The 20,814-nt window shown below is 39.8% G+C and overlaps 1 protein-coding gene across 1 annotated transcript in view; it reads left to right on the top strand.

Moving 5' to 3' along the window:
- LOC126248055 (SET and MYND domain-containing protein 4-like) overlaps window positions 1–20,814 on the top strand; it is a 131,403-nt gene that overhangs the window by 39,622 nt on the left and 70,967 nt on the right. Inside the window, exons 5-7 of the mRNA XM_049948693.1 lie at window positions 1,902–2,118; window positions 2,197–2,356; window positions 10,639–10,861. Of these exons, the coding sequence (XP_049804650.1) occupies window positions 1,902–2,118; window positions 2,197–2,356; window positions 10,639–10,861 (600 nt within the window). The remainder of the gene's footprint in view (window positions 1–1,901; window positions 2,119–2,196; window positions 2,357–10,638; window positions 10,862–20,814) is intronic.

Genomic DNA, 20,814 nt, shown 5'->3' with positions numbered 1-20,814 from the left:
CTAATTTGTATTACAATATTACTGAAACAAGAGGCTTGTTTATTTCATTACTAATCTACACTCCTGGAAATGGAAAAAAGAACACATTGACACCGGTGTGTCAGACCCACCATACTTGCTCCGGACACTGCGAGAGGGCTGTACAAGCAATGATCACACGCACGGCACAGCGGACACACCAGGAACCGCGGTGTTGGCCGTCGAATGGCGCTAGCTGCGCAGCATTTGTGCACCGCCGCCGTCAGTGTCAGCCAGTTTGCCGTGGCATACGGAGCTCCATCGCAGTCTTTAACACTGGTAGCATGCCGCGACAGCGTGGACGTGAACCGTATGTGCAGTTGACGGACTTTGAGCGAGGGCGTATAGTGGGCATGCGGGAGGCCGGGTGGACGTACCGCCGAATTGCTCAACACGTGGGGCGTGAGGTCTCCACAGTACATCGATGTTGTCGCCAGTGGTCGGCGGAAGGTGCACGTGCCCGTCGACCTGGGACCGGACCGCAGCGACGCACGGATGCACGCCAAGACCGTAGGATCCTACGCAGTGCCGTAGGGGACCGCACCGCCACTTCCCAGCAAATTAGGGACACTGTTGCTCCTGGGGTATCGGCGAGGACCATTCGCAACCGTCTCCATGAAGCTGGGCTACGGTCCCGCACACCGTTAGGCCGTCTTCCGCTCACGCCCCAACATCGTGCAGCCCGCCTCCAGTGGTGTCGCGACAGGCGTGAATGGAGGGACGAATGGAGACGTGTCGTCTTCAGCGATGAGAGTCGCTTCTGCCTTGGTGCCAATGATGGTCGTATGCGTGTTTGGCACCGTGCAGGTGAGCGCCACAATCAGGACTGCATACGACCGAGGCACACAGGGCCAACACCCGACATCATGGTGTGGGGAGCGATCTCCTACACTGGCCGTACACCACTGGTGATCGTCGAGGGGACACTGAATAGTGCACGGTACATCCAAACCGTCATCGAACCCATCGTTCTACCATTCCTAGACCGGCAAGGGAACTTGCTGTTCCAACAGGACAATGCACGTCCGCATGTATCCCGTGCCACCCAACGTGCTCTAGAAGGTGTAAGTCAACTACCCTGGCCAGCAAGATCTCCGGATCTGTCCCCCATTGAGCATGTTTGGGACTGGATGAAGCGTCGTCTCACGCGGTCTGCACGTCCAGCACGAACGCTGGTCCAACTGAGGCGCCAGGTGGAAATGGCATGGCAAGCCGTTCCACAGGACTACATCCAGCATCTCTACGATCGTCTCCATGGGAGAATAGCAGCCCGCATTGCTGCGAAAGGTGGATATACACTGTACTAGTGCCGACATTGTGCATGCTCTGTTGCCTGTGTCTATGTGCCTGTGGTTCTATCAGTGTGATCATGTGATGTATCTGACCCCAGGAATGTGTCAATAAAGTTTCCCCTTCCTGGGACAATGAATTCACGGTGTTCTTATTTCAATTTCCAGGAGTGTATATGTAGACCATCAAATGAGGAAGAAAACGTGCAAACTTCTGCATATGCTTTCACTGTTGTTCAGTGATACTTGTAATATTAGCATTGCTTGGTAATTGTATAAAATGATAGAACATAAAAATAATCTTTAAATGTTCATGTTTGGAAGATCTATACAAAATTTCTGTGCTGTAATACAGACAGTCTTTGTGTATTTGCAGTAAACTTTGTACTATTAACTGGGCTTCTTGTGCAAATTAAATGTATTACATCTGAGTGAATAAGATTAAAAGTTCTCCACAAATTTGTTAATGAAGCACCTATTAAATTTTTCTTTGATAAATGCTATAGTTGTAGACCCCATTGTGTAAGTCTGTCTGCAGTTGAAATTTACAGTTTAAAATAATTTTGATTCTTTGTGCTCTTGTTCTTTTTTCAGGTTTTCATATCCTGTGCCCTGCCCAAATTGTAGTGCCATTGCTTTTTGTAGTAATTTTTGCAGAGACAGGGCTCTAGAATCCCATCATAAAACGGAATGTGGAATATTGCAAATACTGTGGGATTCAGGTGCATCTATTACGTGCCTGATGGCTTTACGAATAATATCACAGAAAGGACTGCAATATTTCTTGGGTTTGAAAGACAGCTTAACAAAGGTATTTTTTGTTTTTAATGTTTATGTATGAAACAAAAATCTTGCATTACAATGTAAGTATGTATGTTTTGTGTTTCAGGGTCAGGAAGGTGAACAATATTGCAGCTCTGATTACAAGGCTGTCTACAATTTAGTTACACATTCACAGCAGAGAGGAGTAGCAGACCTGTTACTTCGTACCAGTATGGCTGTGCTGCTTCTGCGATGTTTAAAAATGACAGACTATTTTGATTGCTCTGGTTAGTTGAAAGTACATTTGGGGTTTGAAACATGAATACTGAAAATTTTGCTACCTTGTGGAGTAGGATTCACTAGCCTTCAAGGCTTGCTGTTCTGTTTTCATTTTTCATGTCACTTTCTTTGTTAGTTTGAAGACAGCTGTCATTTTGAGTAAGACATTTTTGTAGATTGTTAAGGATAAAAAAGTTGTAATTTAGCTGATGGCAAGAAATATATCAACTCTTACTCTATTTGTCTACATACCTTAAGAGAAAAAGGAGCTAACTAGTGTGTTTTGAAAATGACAACTTAATTACACTAACAAAACTTTCAGTTACCAGTAATAGTTTTTAAATGTGTGAAGTTTTTACCATCATCAATTTTGCATACCATGTCTTGACACATCTCTTGGCTGTTTGGAGAATTGATCAATGAATTGTAGTATATTTGTCTACTTTCATTCTATTTATTATAAAGTACAAAATCCATAGTTGAGAAAAAAGTAATTAGAACAGTGTGAAAGATATGTAGACCACAGTTAAACAGACCCAGAATTCTATGTTTACATTCCACTACATGTGCTGCCTGTTGGAACTTGGGAGAATGTTAGATTGTTTAACATCCATGAGATGAAGTCAGAAAGCCAATCTATACATCCATTACCCGCCTTCGCTAATGTACATTAATCTACAGCATCTGTTTCCAGCATGCTTCCAACAGAAATGAATAATGTGAGCAGTATTTTTCATATCTACAGCTTACTGGGAGATGATGACACCTAATGCTGAAGCATAGCCTACTTTTCTCAAATGGCACCAAAGAGGCTGCTACGCTAAATGCTCTCAGTCTGCCATACAAATCACACAGTCAACAGTGGCACATGCTCTAACTTTATAAGACATTTTAAAGAGGTTTGGAATTTAACTCGCAGGAAAGTGGTCTAATCTGACATTTTGTAGGATGTCATGAAACTGTTTACACAGGGAGAAGACACTAAAAGAAATGCAATGTTAACATTGTAACTGCTAGCATGGACTACAAGTATTAAAAAAAAAACTGTTGAAGTTTTAACATACCAAAAATATCATACATCATTATTTTTTTGTACACTTCCAGTTCATATAGACAGCTAAACTTTTGCACGTAGAATTATTACAAAGACACCTAAAAGAGAACAAAGTCACACTAGGTTTTGACTTCACATTATGGATGTCTTTTATCGCTTCAATTGGGAATTGAAATTGTTGAAATCAAACAGTACATACACTTAATCATTTTATAATAATTCGAAGAGGTCCCAGAAATTATATTGTTAGACAGTTTCATAATCACATTAGTTGGTCTTGGGGGGAATGCATATCGCTCTTTCTCATTTTTCCTGATTTGGATATGTTAATTAAAATATTTTTGCAAATAAAGAGCCCCTTTTTAATTTTTTGTCCTAATTTCCCTTGAGGTTCATGAAGAAAGTTATTAAGATGTGGCAGTAATAATCCACACATACTTGTCACTGACATTATTGTGTACTAATGTCACTACAGTCATAAATTGCACAGCCAATTCTTTCTCTCTACCACACATACACGCACACTCGTGCAGTTTGCACTCAGTTTTTTCATAATACCTAAGTGACCAGTGTTAAACACAGCAGTTGCATGGATAACAGGAAGCTCCATCTTCACATCAACTGTGAATTTATCTACAGTATTACCTATTAATACTAGCTGCTTTGCACATTTATTTGAAGTAAATTTTGTGATTGTATGGCTTCCCTCACTTTCTGAACCAGCTCAACTAAGTCTGTAAATCAGCAATGTTCATCTCACTTGCATCTCAGGGGGTCTGGCCTCATACATCTCTTTTGGTAATGATACATTGTCTCATATACAATTCATTTGCTGTGTATTCTTTCTTTGTCTAATTCTTCCTTATATTTGTACAACTCACATTCAGATTTTACGAAGCACAACTGACTTCATACACTGCTTAAACTTTTTCCCCTTCTTTGTGTGGCCATAAAGTCACAGTGTTTTCTTTGTCAGTGAAAGCTATTGGGGCACATGGTTTTGTAGGACAACTAAGGTATTCTTGTTCAGGACTCATACTGCCAATACTATCGTCGCTCGAACCACAGTTGCCTGAATTTTCAGAATTATTTCATACTTCTTACAATGTTGCCACAGTGGTATCAAAATTTAATCATTTTTCCAATGAATGCCCAAAAAATTAACCAGCTAATCACACATATGTAGGTCTTCAGGAGAATTACTGTATTTATCTGATTAAAAGATGAGTAATTTTTTCCCAAATTTGTCATTTGAAAGGTACAGTCATCTTATATTCACAGATAAATCTATTACTGCTGTGGTCAGTGTATTTAAATTGGGTAATAGATTATTATATGAATTGTCTTACATTTACAGATGTAAATTGAGGTCACATGCTGATTTATTTTGAAGAATTTGAAATGGGAGGGATTGGTGAATGGGCAGCAAATTTCATTGTGCTGCTAACAGTAGGAATGTATACAATGGACCTTGGCTTTTTATGAACACCTACCATGATTAAACTGCAGTTTGCCGTATCACATTTTTAGTTGTAACTGGGCTGATTTCAAAATTGGTCATTACTCAACAATAGTATAAATTTCTGCTGGAGGTGGTAAAAGTCTAGATAGATGCTAGTAGCATACTTACACATTTCGTGCAGCACTGATCCAGTGCTCTCAAATAGGAACAATAGGAATTAAAGGGTTTGTGTCAGCTGCCAGTTTTATGCAGCCAATGAGAGAGTTGTGGGCAGATTACATGTTTGGAAGCAAGAGACGAAGGAATATTGCCACATTCTCACATCTATATAAATGTGAAATCCGCTATCTGTTAGGAGAATACAGCTGTGTTCCCAGGCCCACTGCAACCACAGCCTTGGAAATCACAACATTTTTGGAGGGAACAGCCAAATATTTATGACTACCAAGATTATAAATTTCGTTGTTGCTTGTATGTAGAAATACATTAACCATTTTTTTGCCACTGGTTAGGTGGAACTATCATCCCATGAGCTACACATAGCTGATGCATTGCTAACCTGTGAGCATTAGAGACCCACTGCCGTGACTACCAGAGGCCGTGATTTAGACTTTACCCCCATGATGCAGAAACCTATTCCCAAGGCGGATGCTTCAATGCAGAAAATGACTAGTGTGCCTATATCCACCACAAGCACCTGTACTTGCACATGTACATGTCAAGGGAAAAAGAGTAAGGACAAAGCAATCCAGGCAGCCGCACCAGGAAAGGCCAACAACAGTTCCGCAGCGAGCGTTCAGAAGGTACAAGAAAATGGGAGTGCCTCCCATCACCCCCTTTCCCCCTCATCCTCGAAGGGACAGGGTGCAGGGAAAGGCTCACAACATTTGGGTCATTCTTTCCTGTCTGACTGATGAGAAAGATATCATGGAGTTAGATACGTTGGATCCAGGCAGCCCCTCCACTCCCCCTCGCTCTTCAAGTGCTTCACCTCCCTGGTGCAAAGATAGGGGTAAATTAAAACCGCACCGATGACATTGCTTCCGTACTACAATGGAACATGAATGGGTTCAGGACTCATGTGGAGGAACTGAAACTCCTGGCCTGAGAATGTTGTATCTAGAGGTGCCGATGAAGTAGCTGGCAGCATTTTAAAGGCTTCAGACACGGTGAAGGAAGAGCGTCATCAGAGGCTTGTCATTTATTCTGATTTGTGTGTTGGACAAAATAAAAACTATATTATTGTGGGTCTGTGGTTGTACCTCCTAGATGAAAAATGTTTTGATTTTGTTGAGCACAAATTTCTCCTCCGAGGTCACGTGTTCCTGCCATGTGACAGGGATTTTGGAGCTGAAAAGAAAGACATAGGCTGTGTACACTCCAGCAAAATGGGATGAACCTATAAGAAAGAGCAACAGAAGTGTCGTGGATGATTTATGAGCTTGTAGACTGCCAGTTAATTCCTAAGTATCCAAATGGACATCAAATTAAGGCAGCAAAATTCAAAGACCTTCAAAGTTTACTGCAATTTGTGCCTCCAATATATACAAGTTTTTATCAGTCATTGATAAGTGTTGGTAGTGACAATACAGTGGAACAGGAAAACATTGATGAGGAGTTTGACTATTAATGACATGCTATGTAATGTATCTACATGTCAAGGATTTCATTTTCTGTACTTTAAATGGTAATAAAGTGGCCTAATATTTAACAGTATCTGCAACACACCATCTAGTTACTGTAACAACTATTGGTATCACAGCAGGAGTTCACATTACTATACAAAATCATATTTCCTTAATTCCCATTTCCTGACACAGCATACTCTGGTGGCATGTGCCCCTTTTCCACTAGGCCCCTCAATTATTACTACCATCTTCTGGGGTGAAAGTTATATTCTTTTGGTTGATTCCAGTGAACGTGAGTCTTGAAAGGAGAATATAAGATGAACAATAACAAAAGCAAAACAAGGATATTGGATTGCTGTTGAATTAAATCACGTGATGCTGAGGGAATCAGGTTAGGAAATGAGACACTAAAAGCAGTAGATGAATTTTGGTATTTGAACAGTAAAATAACTGACGATGGTCAAAGTGAAGAGGCAATAGCAAGAAAACCATTTCTGAAGAAGAGAAATTTAACATTGAATATAGATTTAAGTGTTTGGAAGTCTTTTCTGAATTCGTTGTACGGAAATGAAATGTGGACGATAAACAATTTGGAAAGCTTTTGAAATGTGGTGCTGCAGAAGAATGCCGAAGATTAGATGGGTAAATTGTGTAACTAATTAGGAAATGCTGAATAGAAGTGGGGAGAAAAGAAAGATCTGGCATAACTTGTCTAAATGAAGGGATCAATTGGTAGGACACTTTCTGAGATGTCAACGGATCACCAACTTAGTATTGGAGGGAACTGTTGGTGGCAAAAATATGGTAGGTACATCCAAAGGATGTTGATTGCAGTAGTTATTTGGAGATGAAGAGGCTTGCACAGGCTAGAGTACTGTGGGGAGCTGCAGCAAACCAGTCTTAGGACTGAAGACCACAACAACAACAATGGGTCAACAATTACAGCTGACATGTACTGCAAAATTCATACCAATGTGCGACAGTGTATCCAAAGTTGGTGATGCAGAAAACTGTAATTCTGTGTAGTCCTATTCCATGACAACACAGTCCACACACCACTGCCCATACCGAGGATGAGATTCGGCATTTCCGTTGGGAACTTTTCAGTCGCCCACACAACAAACCCAACTTCTGTCATGAAGGGTGTTGTTGTTTCTAATACACCTAATAATTCATCTCAACGATGGATAGAGTTGTGTGTATCCCAGATCTACCATACCTGATGTGTCTCTGAAAAATGGTATGTTTTAAAAATCCACCTGAGCAAACCTCCAAAGACAAATTGAGTAGTGAACCATACAGTACGTGGATAGTGAAGTAAACTTTGAAAAGAGCTCATTATACTGGTCTCTTTCTCAAGGAATATTTTTTGGTATTTACCCCACTTGAGCTGTCTTTAAAAAAATATTCCTGGTGCTGACAAGTTGATCATTTAGAAATGGTGCATAATTATTTTATAGTAATGGACATGTTTAAAAATAAAGTCTAATGTTGGAAGGAGGAGAAAACATTTTATTGCAGCTATAATTTATTTTAATTAAGCAGTGGTCAGCACAGAGAACATCAGCAGTCTCTTACACTTGTTAAACATGGGCTTCAACTAGGTGCATGCCATGCACAAATTTAGGAGATGGAAACCAGTAATTTAGTCATCACACTATCACAGTTACCCACCTTAACACCTCTCGATTATTTCTTTTTTGAAAGGTGTGGTGGAGGGAGGGGATGATGCATTGAAGACTCGTGTGTGGAAATAATATTTAAGTCATAATGTGTAATGGCCTGTTTTATCTGGCTTGCATAGTGTGTCAAGTGGCTATGTAGATGCACTACTAAGACATACATAGAGGTTTGAAGATTAACCCCCAAGTGCCTATGTATAAAGTGTGCCCACCACAAATAAAATTGTTTTACACTGTTCCGTTGTTGTTTCACAATTTTGAGCTCATACCTATTCCTTCATTATTACTTCAGCTAACACAGTAATAAATTACGTTGTCATATGTCCAAGTGAGCAGCCGTAATATAAAATAAACAGTCACCTAGCTGAGAAAAAATTTACATTTCATGCAAGAAAACGACCCAGAGCTAGCAGCACAATCTCACAATGAGGCACTTGTCTACTAGATTATTAGTAATTGAATAAGTGGTTGGCTGGAAGACGATGCAACTGCACTGTTTAATGGTTTGAGTGAGTCATTATTGTGGGGTAATGCCTGTCTGAGGCAACAGAGTGATGTAATGAAAGTTTATTTCGTTATTACTTAATTAAATAGTGCTCTAGCTCATGTTATGTAAGTGTATTTTATTGTTGTTTAATTAAACAAAAATTTAATTGTGATTTTGATCATACATGTTTACCTCTGTAACGTAGAGATGGCTATTCTTCACATATGTACAAAGTGTGCCACACGCCTGCTCACGTTATTGAAAACGGCACACCCGCTTGAGGGTTAACTGGAAAGCCAACTTTACATTAACACCATAGTGGTCGATTGCACTCGAAACCAATTTGCCGTAGTGTGAATTTGAAATAAGTCATTTCAGAATTCTGTCTTGAGAATTTGCATATGCATATTTGCAATTTCGTTTTTGTAATGTGTAGCTACTCATCTAATCTTACATGGAATGCCCAGTGTCATTGGGAAGTGTCGGTTTAATTTCTGAGTTCAATTTTCAGAATTAGCTACCCTTGAACTATAATATCAATTTTACTACACAAATGAATTAGAGACTTACAGTACTGAAAGCATTGTCTTATAACTGTCTCAAACCACTAGTTTGACAGCCCCTGTGTGACAGATATATTTCAGATTTGCTGGTTGCAAATACGTTTGACAATATAGGCAGTGTTAGTAGAAAGGTAAATTATTAAGGATGTGACTTCTAAGAGTTGTCAGGCATATTTTCTCTGGTGTTTCAGCCCATATTTGTTATTTTATTTCTGCAGTTTGTAGCTGAAGTCAGCCAAAACAAGTACTGATCGTCATGTCTTTTATGCGACACCAGTTGTTGACAGAAACTCAGTTTATTTCATTTTACAAGCAAAATGTGATTTTTAATGCCCATTCAATAGAGTGTTCCCAAATTAATTCAGCACGATATGTTTTGTCGGTCTGCATTAAGAGGAATGGTAAAACATGAAGAATAACCAGTACTTCAGCAGTGACAACACTGCCCTGGCCCACAGTGACTGCTGCCACCTGGCAGCAGTGCTGCTCAGTTGCTGCTGGAGCACTGGTACTTTTTCGTGTTTTACACCCCTATTAACAGATATCGTTAAAAGGAATGTAGCATTAGACTAATTTGGGAATTTTCCATTGAATAGGTACATAAAATTCCACTTTAGAAATAATTTTATTTGTAATGGGAAACAAACCGACACTTCCCAATGGCACTGGGCATAGCATGTAAGATTAGATGAGTAGCTACACATTACAAAAACGGAATTGCAAATATCTGCCAAAACAAAGGAGAAAATGCACCTGACCACTCTTAAGAGAGACATCTTGTAGATTTTACATTAAGAAAGGAAGATATACTTACAAATTAACTCATTGCAATAATAATATTAAAAAAAAAGTTTCAAGTTATAATATGTGTGATATGTCCCACACTGATTTTGATTGTGGTATATAATTATGTCCAGAGTGTATAGAGTCCTTCATTAAGTTATGATATGCTTCAATTGTCTGTTTTGTAAAATTACAAATGCTGCTTGCTGTCACGGTCAGTCCCCAACCAACATTATTATTATTAAATTCGTATAAGTGACCGACATGCAGATTGACATTCCATGCGTGCACATCCAGCTAGGTCAGCTGTATGATTGTATATCAGCTTTGAAGTAAAACTACATATCATGATGTTGCACCCTATGTATATGTTCATATTTGACTGTAGGGAAAACATAAGAAGAAAACTATAAAAAAAAATTCCCCATATAGTAGAATAATATTAGAAAATAAAAGAAATATTAATCTTCTTGTGCTGTGTGTTAACTGTATACAAAAACAGGAAATGTGACAGAGTAAACAATCAAATACATGTTATACTGTAAATGCTGTAGAAACACTATCTTGATAATTATGTTCCTTTGACTTCCTTAGTAACAAATTAAATTACTTAATTCAATATTCAATGCAGGAACCAGCATATCTGAGGACAAAATTGAAGGCAAATTAACTGAGAATGAAGCATTCATTGGAGGTCTGCTGTTTCATCACCTACAATTTCTTCAGTTTAATGCTCATGAAATATCAGAGATAATCTTGAATAAGGATGGAACTGCAAAGTCTGTTTTCCTTGGTGGTGGCTTGTACCCCACCCTGGCACTTTTCAACCATTCTTGCAATCCCTCAATTGTCAGGTTTGTTTTGCATGTTCATAATATTTCCAACTTCTAACCATTTTATTTTTTATTTCATAGTGTTATGTTACAATTAAGTTCATGCAAAAATCTTACATATAACTAGCTAATTTAATTAATATTTAATCAGGTGATGCTGAAGGAATTAAATTAGGAAATGAAGCAATAAAAGTGGTAGACAAATGTTGCAATTTGGGCAGCAGAATGTCTTATAATGCCTAGCAAAGAGGATATGAACCAAATTCAAGTGGAGGTTGGTTGAAGTATTAGAGTAGGGATGAAGATACTTTTACAGAATGGGCTAGTATGGAGAGCTGTATGAAACTAGTCTTCATACTGGATATCAAAGCCATCTAATTTCAGAATTATGTAATAGTGAGATTATGTTGCTGTAAATTTCAGAGCAGAAACTAACATTATAACTAGCTTGTTGAAGTACTATGTAATAATAAAATTACACAAGTTAAATGTTAAATACAGACTATTAAAATTCAAACAGTGGGAAGTCCACCTTGGAATATCAACAATATTATAAAAAGGAGCATTGTAAAGATGAAAATTTGAATTGCAGACAGGCACAACAAAAAGACTGTTACACAATTAGCTTTTGGCCAAAGCCTTTGGCCTTTCTGGCAGAAGCAGCAAGAGATAGCAATCATGGGTGTTCGAGGTGTGCTTGCTGGTGTTAATGTATGAGTTTTTTTTCCCTGTGAAGAAGACTTTGGCTGAAAGCTCAATGTGTAACCGTCTTTTGTTGTGCCTGTCTGCAACTTGACGTGTAATCTTTACATTTATTAAAATTCTACATACAAGCAAGCCTGTAATGGTTTTGAGGGACTATAATATAACATAATATTTCCTTTTTCTGTTTAGTGTGGCCTATGCGATAAAATTCCTAATGAGCACAGGGGAATAGTTGTAACAATGCAGACTATTTGTTTTCTGCTTGAGTTTTCCATAAATGAATAACAGACAAAAACTGGCTTGAGAATAAGATTAAATGACTGTAAACTATGAGACAGTAGGTAATAGCTCTGAGAGAGATGACATAGTGGTTACAGCACTGGACTTGCATTTGAAAGTAGGTGGGTTAAAATTCCAAAACTTGAGTATCCCTTCAAGTGGATCCCAGGATGGCTTGTTTAGATAGACCACAACTAATTTCCTGTCCCATCTTTATGAAATCCAATCCTTTGCACCATTCCCAAAGCCCTCTTTTTGACGAAAGCCATTAACCACTAATCCTCTTCATCTCTCCACTTTGTTGTTAGTACCAGACACGAAAGGCATTGTACAGTACACTGATGAGTCAAAACATTATGACACTGCCCACCGCGACATTGGATGTCACCTGCTGGCGTTGTGGACATGTGACACAGTAAAAAAAGTATGTAAGCAGAGCAGACACAGGTGAGGGAACACTGTAGCAAAGATATGGGCTGCAAATGGGGAAATCCATGGGGATAAGTGACATTGACATAGGTCAGATTATTATTAACCAGAATCAATGAATGATTATCTTGAAAATAGCGAAGCTAGTCGAATGTTCATGTTCTACTGTCGTGAGCATCTATGGAAAGATCCACTCTTGTGAAGCTACCACTAGGCCTTGAATGGTTGGACATCCATGATTCTTCACAGAACGTAGGGTACGGAGGCTTGTATGCTCTGTAAAGTAGGATTGATAGTGATCTGTGACACCTCTGCCGAAAGAGCACAATGCTGGTGCACGCACAAGTGTTTCAGAGCACACTGTTCATCGTACATTGTTGAACATGGAGCTCTGCAGCAGACATTCACATGTTCACCCTATGGCATCGTCAGTTATGATTACAGTGGGTGCGGGACCACCATGATTTGACCACTAATCAATGGGAATATGTCGACTCTTTGGGTAAATCACATTTTTGCTACACTAGGTTGATGGTTGTCTCCACAAATACTGTCATTGAGGTGAACAGTGGCTTGAAATGTGCAGCACACTATGGACACAGCTGTTGGGAGCAGTATAATGCTGTGGAATGTTATGTGTTTTGAAGAAGGGGGTCTTGGCATTACCGCCTGGATTGTGAGGAAGCTACACACCTCTATAGAAAATCCCCAACCTCAAGGTGTGCTACGTACTGATGAGATAAATGTCTGTTGAGATAAAACAGTCTCTAGCGGGCAACCTCTAGGGCGCCTGCCCCCCCCCCCCCCTCCCTTTCCCCTGCCAGTTGGTTGTACAAGGCTTGCTCAGGCAGGCAGGGCTCTACCTGAGTTGATGGTTGTTTCCCTAGCAGTATGGACTAGTCTCATCAAACTACTACTCCTGATGGGATGGGTGTACCGTCAGGTAGTGCCTACACCCACTCATCAAAGAGAGCTCGGTTGGTTAGTCCTCGTGAAAAGTTGTTTCAGAGTCATAGTAACAGGGCATTAGTGTGCCATAACACTCTCCTTATAATCAAACGAACAGGGGGAACCTTTGAGAAGGTATCCCTTTTCTACATTCTCAAGGCATTGTAAGGTATTGCTGGGTCCCTCAAAAGTGTCAAATAATTTCGTAATGGAACACTTGAAGTTGAAACTGCTAATGCAACCCAAATATCTAAGCTCCTGGTATGTAAGGCCTTAGGTGACTACCCAGTCGAATCTTGAGTTGCATTTAACTTTAGTAAGGGTGTGGGTACCCACTCTGATATGATGGAGGTGGACTATATGTGGAGTTATGTGAAAAATATGGGCGTCTACATCTACATCTACATTTATACTCCGCAAGTCACCCAACGGTGTGTGGCGGAGGGCACTTTACGTGCCACTGTCATTACCTCCCTTTCCTGTTCCAGTCACATATGGTTTGCGGGAAGAACGACTGCCGGAAAGCCTTGTGTGTACTCGAATCTCTTTATTTTTACATTTGTGATCTCATTGGGAGGTATAAGTAGGGGGAAGTAATATATTCGATACTTCACCCAGAAACGCACCCTCTCAAAACCTGGACAGCAAGCTATACCACGATGCAGAGCACCTCTCTTGCAGAGTCTGCCACTTTAGTTTGTCAAACATCTCCGTAACGCCATCTTGCTTACCAAATAACCCTGTGACGAAACACGCCGCTCTTCTTTGGATCTTCTCTATCTCCTCTGTCAACCCGACATGGTACGGATCCCACACTGATGAGCAATACTCAAGTATAGGTCGAACGAGTTTTTTGTAAGCCACCTCCTTTGTTGATGGACTACATTTTCTAAGGCCTCTCCCAATGAATCTCAACCTGGCACCCACCTTACCAACATTTAATTTTATATGATCATTCCACTTCAAATCGTTCCGTACACATACTCCCTGACATTTTACAGAAGTAACTGCTACCAGTATTTGTTCTGCTATCATATAATCATACAATAAAGGATCCTTCTTTCTATGTATTTGCAATACATTTGTCTATGTTAAAGGTCAGTTGCCACTCCCCGCACCAAGTGCCTATCCGCTGTAGATCTTCCTGCATTTCGCTGCAATTTTCTAATGCTGCAACTTCTCTGTATACTACAGCATCATCCGCGAAAAGCTGCATGGAATTTCAGACACTATCTACTAGGTCATTTATATGTATTGTGCAAATCAATGGTCCCATAACACTCCCCTGTGGCATGCCAGAGGTTACTTTAATGTCTGTAGACATCTCTCCATTGAGAACAATATGCTGTGTTCTGTTTGCTAAAAACTCTTCAATCCAGCCACACAGCTGGTCTGATATTCCGTAGGCTCCTACTTTATCAGGCGACAGTGTGGAACTATATCGAATGCCTTCCGGAAGTCAAGGAAAATGGCATCTACCTGGGAGCCTGTACCTAATATTTTCTGGGTCTCATGAACAAATAAAGCGAGTTGGGTCTCACACGATCGCTGTTTCCGGAATCCATGTTGATTCCTACAGAGTAGATTCTGGGTTTCCAGAAATGACATGATACGCGAGCAAGCCACATGTTCTTAAATTCTACAACAGATTGATGTCAGAGATATAGGCCTATAGTTTTGCGCATCTGCTCGACAACCCTTCTTGAAAACTGGAACTACCTGTGTTCTTTACCAATCATTTGGAACCTTCCGTTCCTCTAGAGACTTGCGGTACATGGCTGTTAGAAGGGGGGCAAGTTCTTTCGTGTACTCTGTGTAGAATCAAACTGGTATCCCATCAGGTCTAGTGGACTTTCCTCTGTCGAGTGATTTTAATTGCTTTTCTATTCCTTGGACACTTATTTCGATGTCAGCCATTTTTTCGTTTGTGCAAGGATTTAGAGAAGGAACTGCAGTGTGATCTTCCTCTGTGAAACAGCTTTGGAAAAAGGTGTTTAGTATTTCAGCTTTATGCGTGTCAACCTCTGTTTCAATGCCATTATCATTCCAGAGTGTCTGTATAAGCTGTTTCGATCCACTTACTGATTTAACGTAAGACCAGAATTTCCTGTCAAGTCAGTATGTAGAATTTTACTTTCAAATTTCACTGAACGCTTCACGCATATCCCTCCTTACGCTAACTTTGACATCATTTAGCTTCTGTTTGTCTGAGAGATTTTGACTGTGTTTAAATTTGCAGTGAAGCTCTCTTTGCGTTCGCAGTAGTTTCCTAACTTTGTTGTTGAACCAAGGTGGGTTTTTCCTGTCCCTCACAGTTTTACTCAGCTCGTACCTGTCTAAAATGCATTTTACGATTGCCTTGAACTTTTTCCATAAACACTCAACATTGTCAGTGTCGGAACAGAAATTTTCGTTTTGATCTGTTAGGTAGAGGTGTAGGCCAGCAGTTGCAGGAAGTGTTGGGGAGTGAGTACCAGGTCACCAGCATTGTGAAGCCTAATGCAGGATTGGCTCAGGTGACTGTTCACATAGGGGGGTTATGTAGGGATTTTACTAAAGAGGATCAGGTAGTGATTGTGGGTGGGGCTGGTAATAGTATTGATAGGGATGGGGAGTATGACATAGATGGTGACCTGGAAAAGATAGCCACTCAGACTGGCAACATGAATGTGCATTTCGTGGAACTGTTTCAGCATCACAATCGGCCTCATCTTAATACAGCCGTCAGGCGTAATAACATGAGACTTGGGGGTGCGCTGATGACAGAAAGCATGAGTCACATTTCAGTGGTGTTGGTGGAGTCTATCAGCAGGACGGGTTTCACTAGACATGGTCTGCACCTCAACAGGTATGGGAAGGGGAGGTTGGCAAAGCTTATAGGTGACAGCATAGGCGGGGGTGGTGGGATCACTCATGGGAAAATTCCTGTAGTAGTGGGTGTTAGAGCTGCACCTTTTTTAGATTGAAGTCAGCTGATAGGTATTGCTGCTTAAGGGAAGTCTCTCTAACAAAGAAACCACTTTTGACAAAGCTTAGGTATCCGAGTAATGAGGGAATTCGTATATTTCATCAAAATATACAAAGTATTAGAGATAAAGTTAGTGAACTGCTTATAGATGTTGACTCTGAAATTATTGGTATATCTGAACACTTCTTAAATAAGGAGATAATTCAGAGGGTTCCTTTACCAGGTTGGCTGGCAGCTTTTCTAGGAGCTCTTTGCAGTGTTGATGTTTCAAAGTACTGCACTGAAAAGGTGTTTGAATGTTGTGCAGGTGTGGTTAAATTTAAAGGATCTAAACTTTTAACTGTTGTTTTTTATAGATCCCCAGACTCTGACTTCACAACATTTTTGCTAAAGCTAGAGGACGTTCTTGGTTCACTTTATAGGAAATACAAAATGTTAGTTATGTGTGGTGACTTCAATATTAATTGTATAAGTGATTGTGCAAGGAAAAGGATGCTGGTAGACCTCCTTAATTCGTATAATCTTATGCAAACCGTATTCTTTTCAACGAGAGTGCAAGGGAACAGTAGAACAACCATAGACATTATTTTTGTTCATTCCTCATTACTAGAAGGGCATTCTGTTAGCAAAAAGGTGAATGGCCTTTCAGATCATGATGCACAAATTTTAACTCTAAAAGATTTTTGTGCTGCAACACATGTTAAATATAGTTATCAACTGTTTAGGAAAGCTGATCCAGTTGCTGTAGAGACCTTTGTAAACCTTATCAAGGAACAAGAGTGGCAAGATGTTTATAGTGCTGATACAGTAGATGATAAATATAATGCTTTTCTCATGCTCTTTGAAAGTTGCTTTCAGTTAGAACGTTCAAAACAGGGTACTAGCACAAACAGGCAGCCTGGGTGGCTGACTAGAGGGATAAGAATATCTTGTAGAACAAAGTGGCAATTATATCAAAACGTTAGAAACAGTCAGAATCTAAATGCAGCAGCCCATTACAAACAGTATTGTAAGGTGCTTAAAATGTTATTTGGAAGGCAAAAATTATGTGGTATGCAGATAGAATAGCTAAGTCTCAGGATAAAATTAAAACCATATGGTCAGTCATAAAGGAAGTGGCTGGTCTGCAGAGACGGGTTGAGGATATGGAATCAGTGCGTAGTGGGAATGTCCGTGTTACTGATAAGTTGCGTATATGTACAATATTTAATAATCACTTTCTGAATATAGCAGGTGAACTAAATAGAAACCTAGTCCCAACAGGGAATCACATAGCGCTCTTAGAAAAAAGTGTTCTGAGACTGTTACCTGAAATGCTCCTCCATGATACTGACAAGAGGGAGATTGAGTTAATAATTAAATCACTAAAGACCAAGAACTCTCATGGATATGACGGGGTATCTAGCAGAATACTGAAGTATTGTTCTATGTATGTTAGCCCAGTACTTAGCCATATCTGTAACTTTTCCTTTAAGAGTGGTCGGTTTCCTGACCGATTAAAGTACTCGGTAGTGAAGCCACTTTATAAAAAGGGAGACAGGGATAATGTTGACAAGTATAGACCTATTCCTATGCCATCGATGTTTGCTAAAGTTATCGAGAAGGTTGTATATACAATGTTACTGGAGCATTTAAATTCACATAATTTGCTGTCAAATGTACAGTTTGGTTTTAGAAATGGTTTAACAACTGAAAATGCTATATTCTCTTTTCTCTGTGAGGTTTTGGACGGATTAAATAAAAGGTTGTGAACACTAGGTGTTTTCTTTGATTTAACAAAGGCTTTTGACTGTGTTGACCACAAAATATTACTGCGGAAGTTGGACCATTATGGAGTAAGGGGAGTAGCTTACAATTGGTTCGCCTCTTACTTTAAGAACAGAAAGCAGAAGGTAATTCTCCGCAATATTGAGAGTGGTAGTGATGTTCAGTCCCAATGGGGCACTGTTAAGTGGGGCGTTCCCCAAGGGTCGGTGCTGGGGCCACTGCTGTTTCTTATTTATGCAGGGTGTTACAAAAAGGTACGGTCAAACTTTCAGGAAACATTCCACAGAAAATCTGTGTTGATGACGTGAAGTCAACATTACCTTCCTTCAATTGGGCCAACTGGTGGTGAATCGAGGAAGTACAGTACATACTGACGAAACAAAAATGAGCTCTAACATGGAAATTAAGCGTTTCGTGACACATGTCCACATAACATCTTTTCTTTATTTGTGTGTGAGGAATGTTTCCTGAAAGTTTGGCCGTACCTTTTTGTAACACCCTGTATAAATGATATGCCTTCTAGTATTACAGGTGATTCAAAAATATTTCTGTTTGCTAATGACACCAGCTTGGTAGTGAATGATCTTGTGTGTAACATTGAAACAGTATCAAATAATGTAGTTCATGAAATAAGTTCGTGGCTTGTGGAAAATAATTTGCTGCTAAATCACAGTAAGACTCAGTTTTTACAGTTTCTAGCTTACAATTCAAAAAGAATTGATATTTTGATCAGACAGAATGGGCATATTATAAGCGAGACGGAACAGTTCAAGTTCCTAGGCGTTCAGATAGATAGCTGTTGTGGAAAGCCCACGTCCAGGATCTTGTTCAGAAACTAAATGCTGCTTTATTTACCATTAGAACAGTATCTGAAATAAGTGACAGTTCAACACGAAAAGTAGTCTACTTCGCATATTTTCATAAACTTATGTCGTATGGTATTATTTTTTGGGGTAATTCTTCTGATTCAAAAAGGGTATTTTTGGCTCAAAAACGGGCTGTTCAAGCTATATGTGGTGTAAGTTCGAGAACTTCTTGTCGACCCCTATTCAATAGTCTGGGAATTCTGACATTGCCCTCACAGTATATAGTTTCTTTAATGTCGTTTGCTGTTAACAATATTAACCTATTCCGAAGAGTTAGCAGCTTTCACTGAGTTAATACTAGGCAGAAATCAAATCTGCATGTGGAATGCACTTCCTTGACTCTTGTGCAGAAAGGAGTGCAGTATTCTGCTGTATCCATTTTCAATAAGCTACCACAAGAACTCAAAAATCTTAGCAGTAGCCCAAACTCTTTTAAGTCTAAACTGAAGAGTTTCCTCATGGCTCACTCCTTCTATTCTGTCGAGGAGCTCCTGGAAGAGCTAAAAAATTAAGCAAATTCCAGTGTTACATTGCTGATTTTCTTTATTTAAACTTAAGACTTATTGCCTGAATATGTTTTTTTTATATTTAATTTCATCTGTTTCTACTATCGTGTTATAATTCCATGTATTGACTCGTTCCATGACCATGGAGACTTCTCCTTAATTTGGTCCCACGGAACAATAAATAAATAAATAAATAAATAAATAAATAAATAAATAATAAATAGTCTGAAATCTGCCTCCTATTACTCGTGCTAAACAGATAAACCTTCCTCCCTTTTTTTATATTCCTATTTACTTCCATATTAAGGGATGCTGCAACGGCCTTATGATCACTGATTCTCTGTTCTGCGCTTGCAGAGTCGAAAAGTTCGTGTCTGTTTGTTATCAGTAGGTCCAAGATGTTATCTCTACGAGTCAGTTCTCTGTTTAATTGCTCGAGGTAATTTTCGGATAGTGCACTCAGTATAATGTCACTCGATGCTCTGTCCCTACCACCTGTCCTAAACATCTGAGTGTCCCAGTCTATATCTGATAAATTGAAATCTCCACCTAAGACTATAACATGCTCAGGAAATTTATGTGAAATATATTCCAGATTTTCTCTCAGTTGCTCTGCCACTAATGCTGCTGAGTTGGGATTTCAGTAAAAGGAGCCAATTATTAACCTAATGGTTGTTGAGTATAACCTCCACCCATAGTAATTCACAGGAACTATCCACTTCTATTTCACTACAGGATAAACTACTACTAACAGTGACAAACATGCCACCACCGGTCGCATGCAATCTATCCTTTCTAAACACCGTCTGTGCCTTTTTAAAAATTTTGGCAGAATTTATCTCTGGCTTCAGCCAGCTTTCTGTACCTATAACAATTTCAGCTTCAGTGCTTTCTATCAGCACTTGAAGTTCCAGTACTTTACCAACACAGCTTCGACAGTTTACAATTACAATACCGATTGCTGCTTGGTCCCCACATGTCCTGACTTTGCCCCGCACCCTTTGAGGCTGTTGCTCTTTCTGTACTTGCCCGAGGCCATCTAACTTAAAAAACTGCCCAGTCCTCGCCACACAACCCCTGCTACCCGTGTAGCCGCCTGCTGTGTGCAGAACTCTATGAGGAGAGTCAATGGTAAACTGGAAAAATCAGCAACATTTATTCTAATGTTTAGTACTCCAGAATTACTTGAACATATCCTTGCACACTATACCCGTGTTAAGGTTTGCCCATTTGTTCCGAACCCAATGTGATGCAACAAATGTCAAAGATTTGGCCATACCACTAGGGGATGTAATGGGAGGGCTACATGTGGCAATTGTGGAGGCTCAGCTCGTGAATCGGGTAATTCTTGTACACTTCCTCTGAAATGTGTAAACTGCTCCGGGGGTCACCCAGTGTGGTTCAGAAAGTGTGAGGTTTACAGTGAGGAAAGGAGAATTCAGGAGTTGGAAGTCAAGAGACACATACACTACGGTGATGCTAAAAAAGCTTTCAAAGCTATGCAAC

This window comes from Schistocerca nitens, chromosome 3 (genome assembly GCF_023898315.1).
Source record: "Schistocerca nitens isolate TAMUIC-IGC-003100 chromosome 3, iqSchNite1.1, whole genome shotgun sequence".
Lineage (NCBI taxonomy): Eukaryota > Metazoa > Arthropoda > Insecta > Orthoptera > Acrididae > Schistocerca > Schistocerca nitens.
Note: the sequence above shows the minus strand (reverse complement) of the source record. Positions and strands in the feature narration are given on the sequence as shown.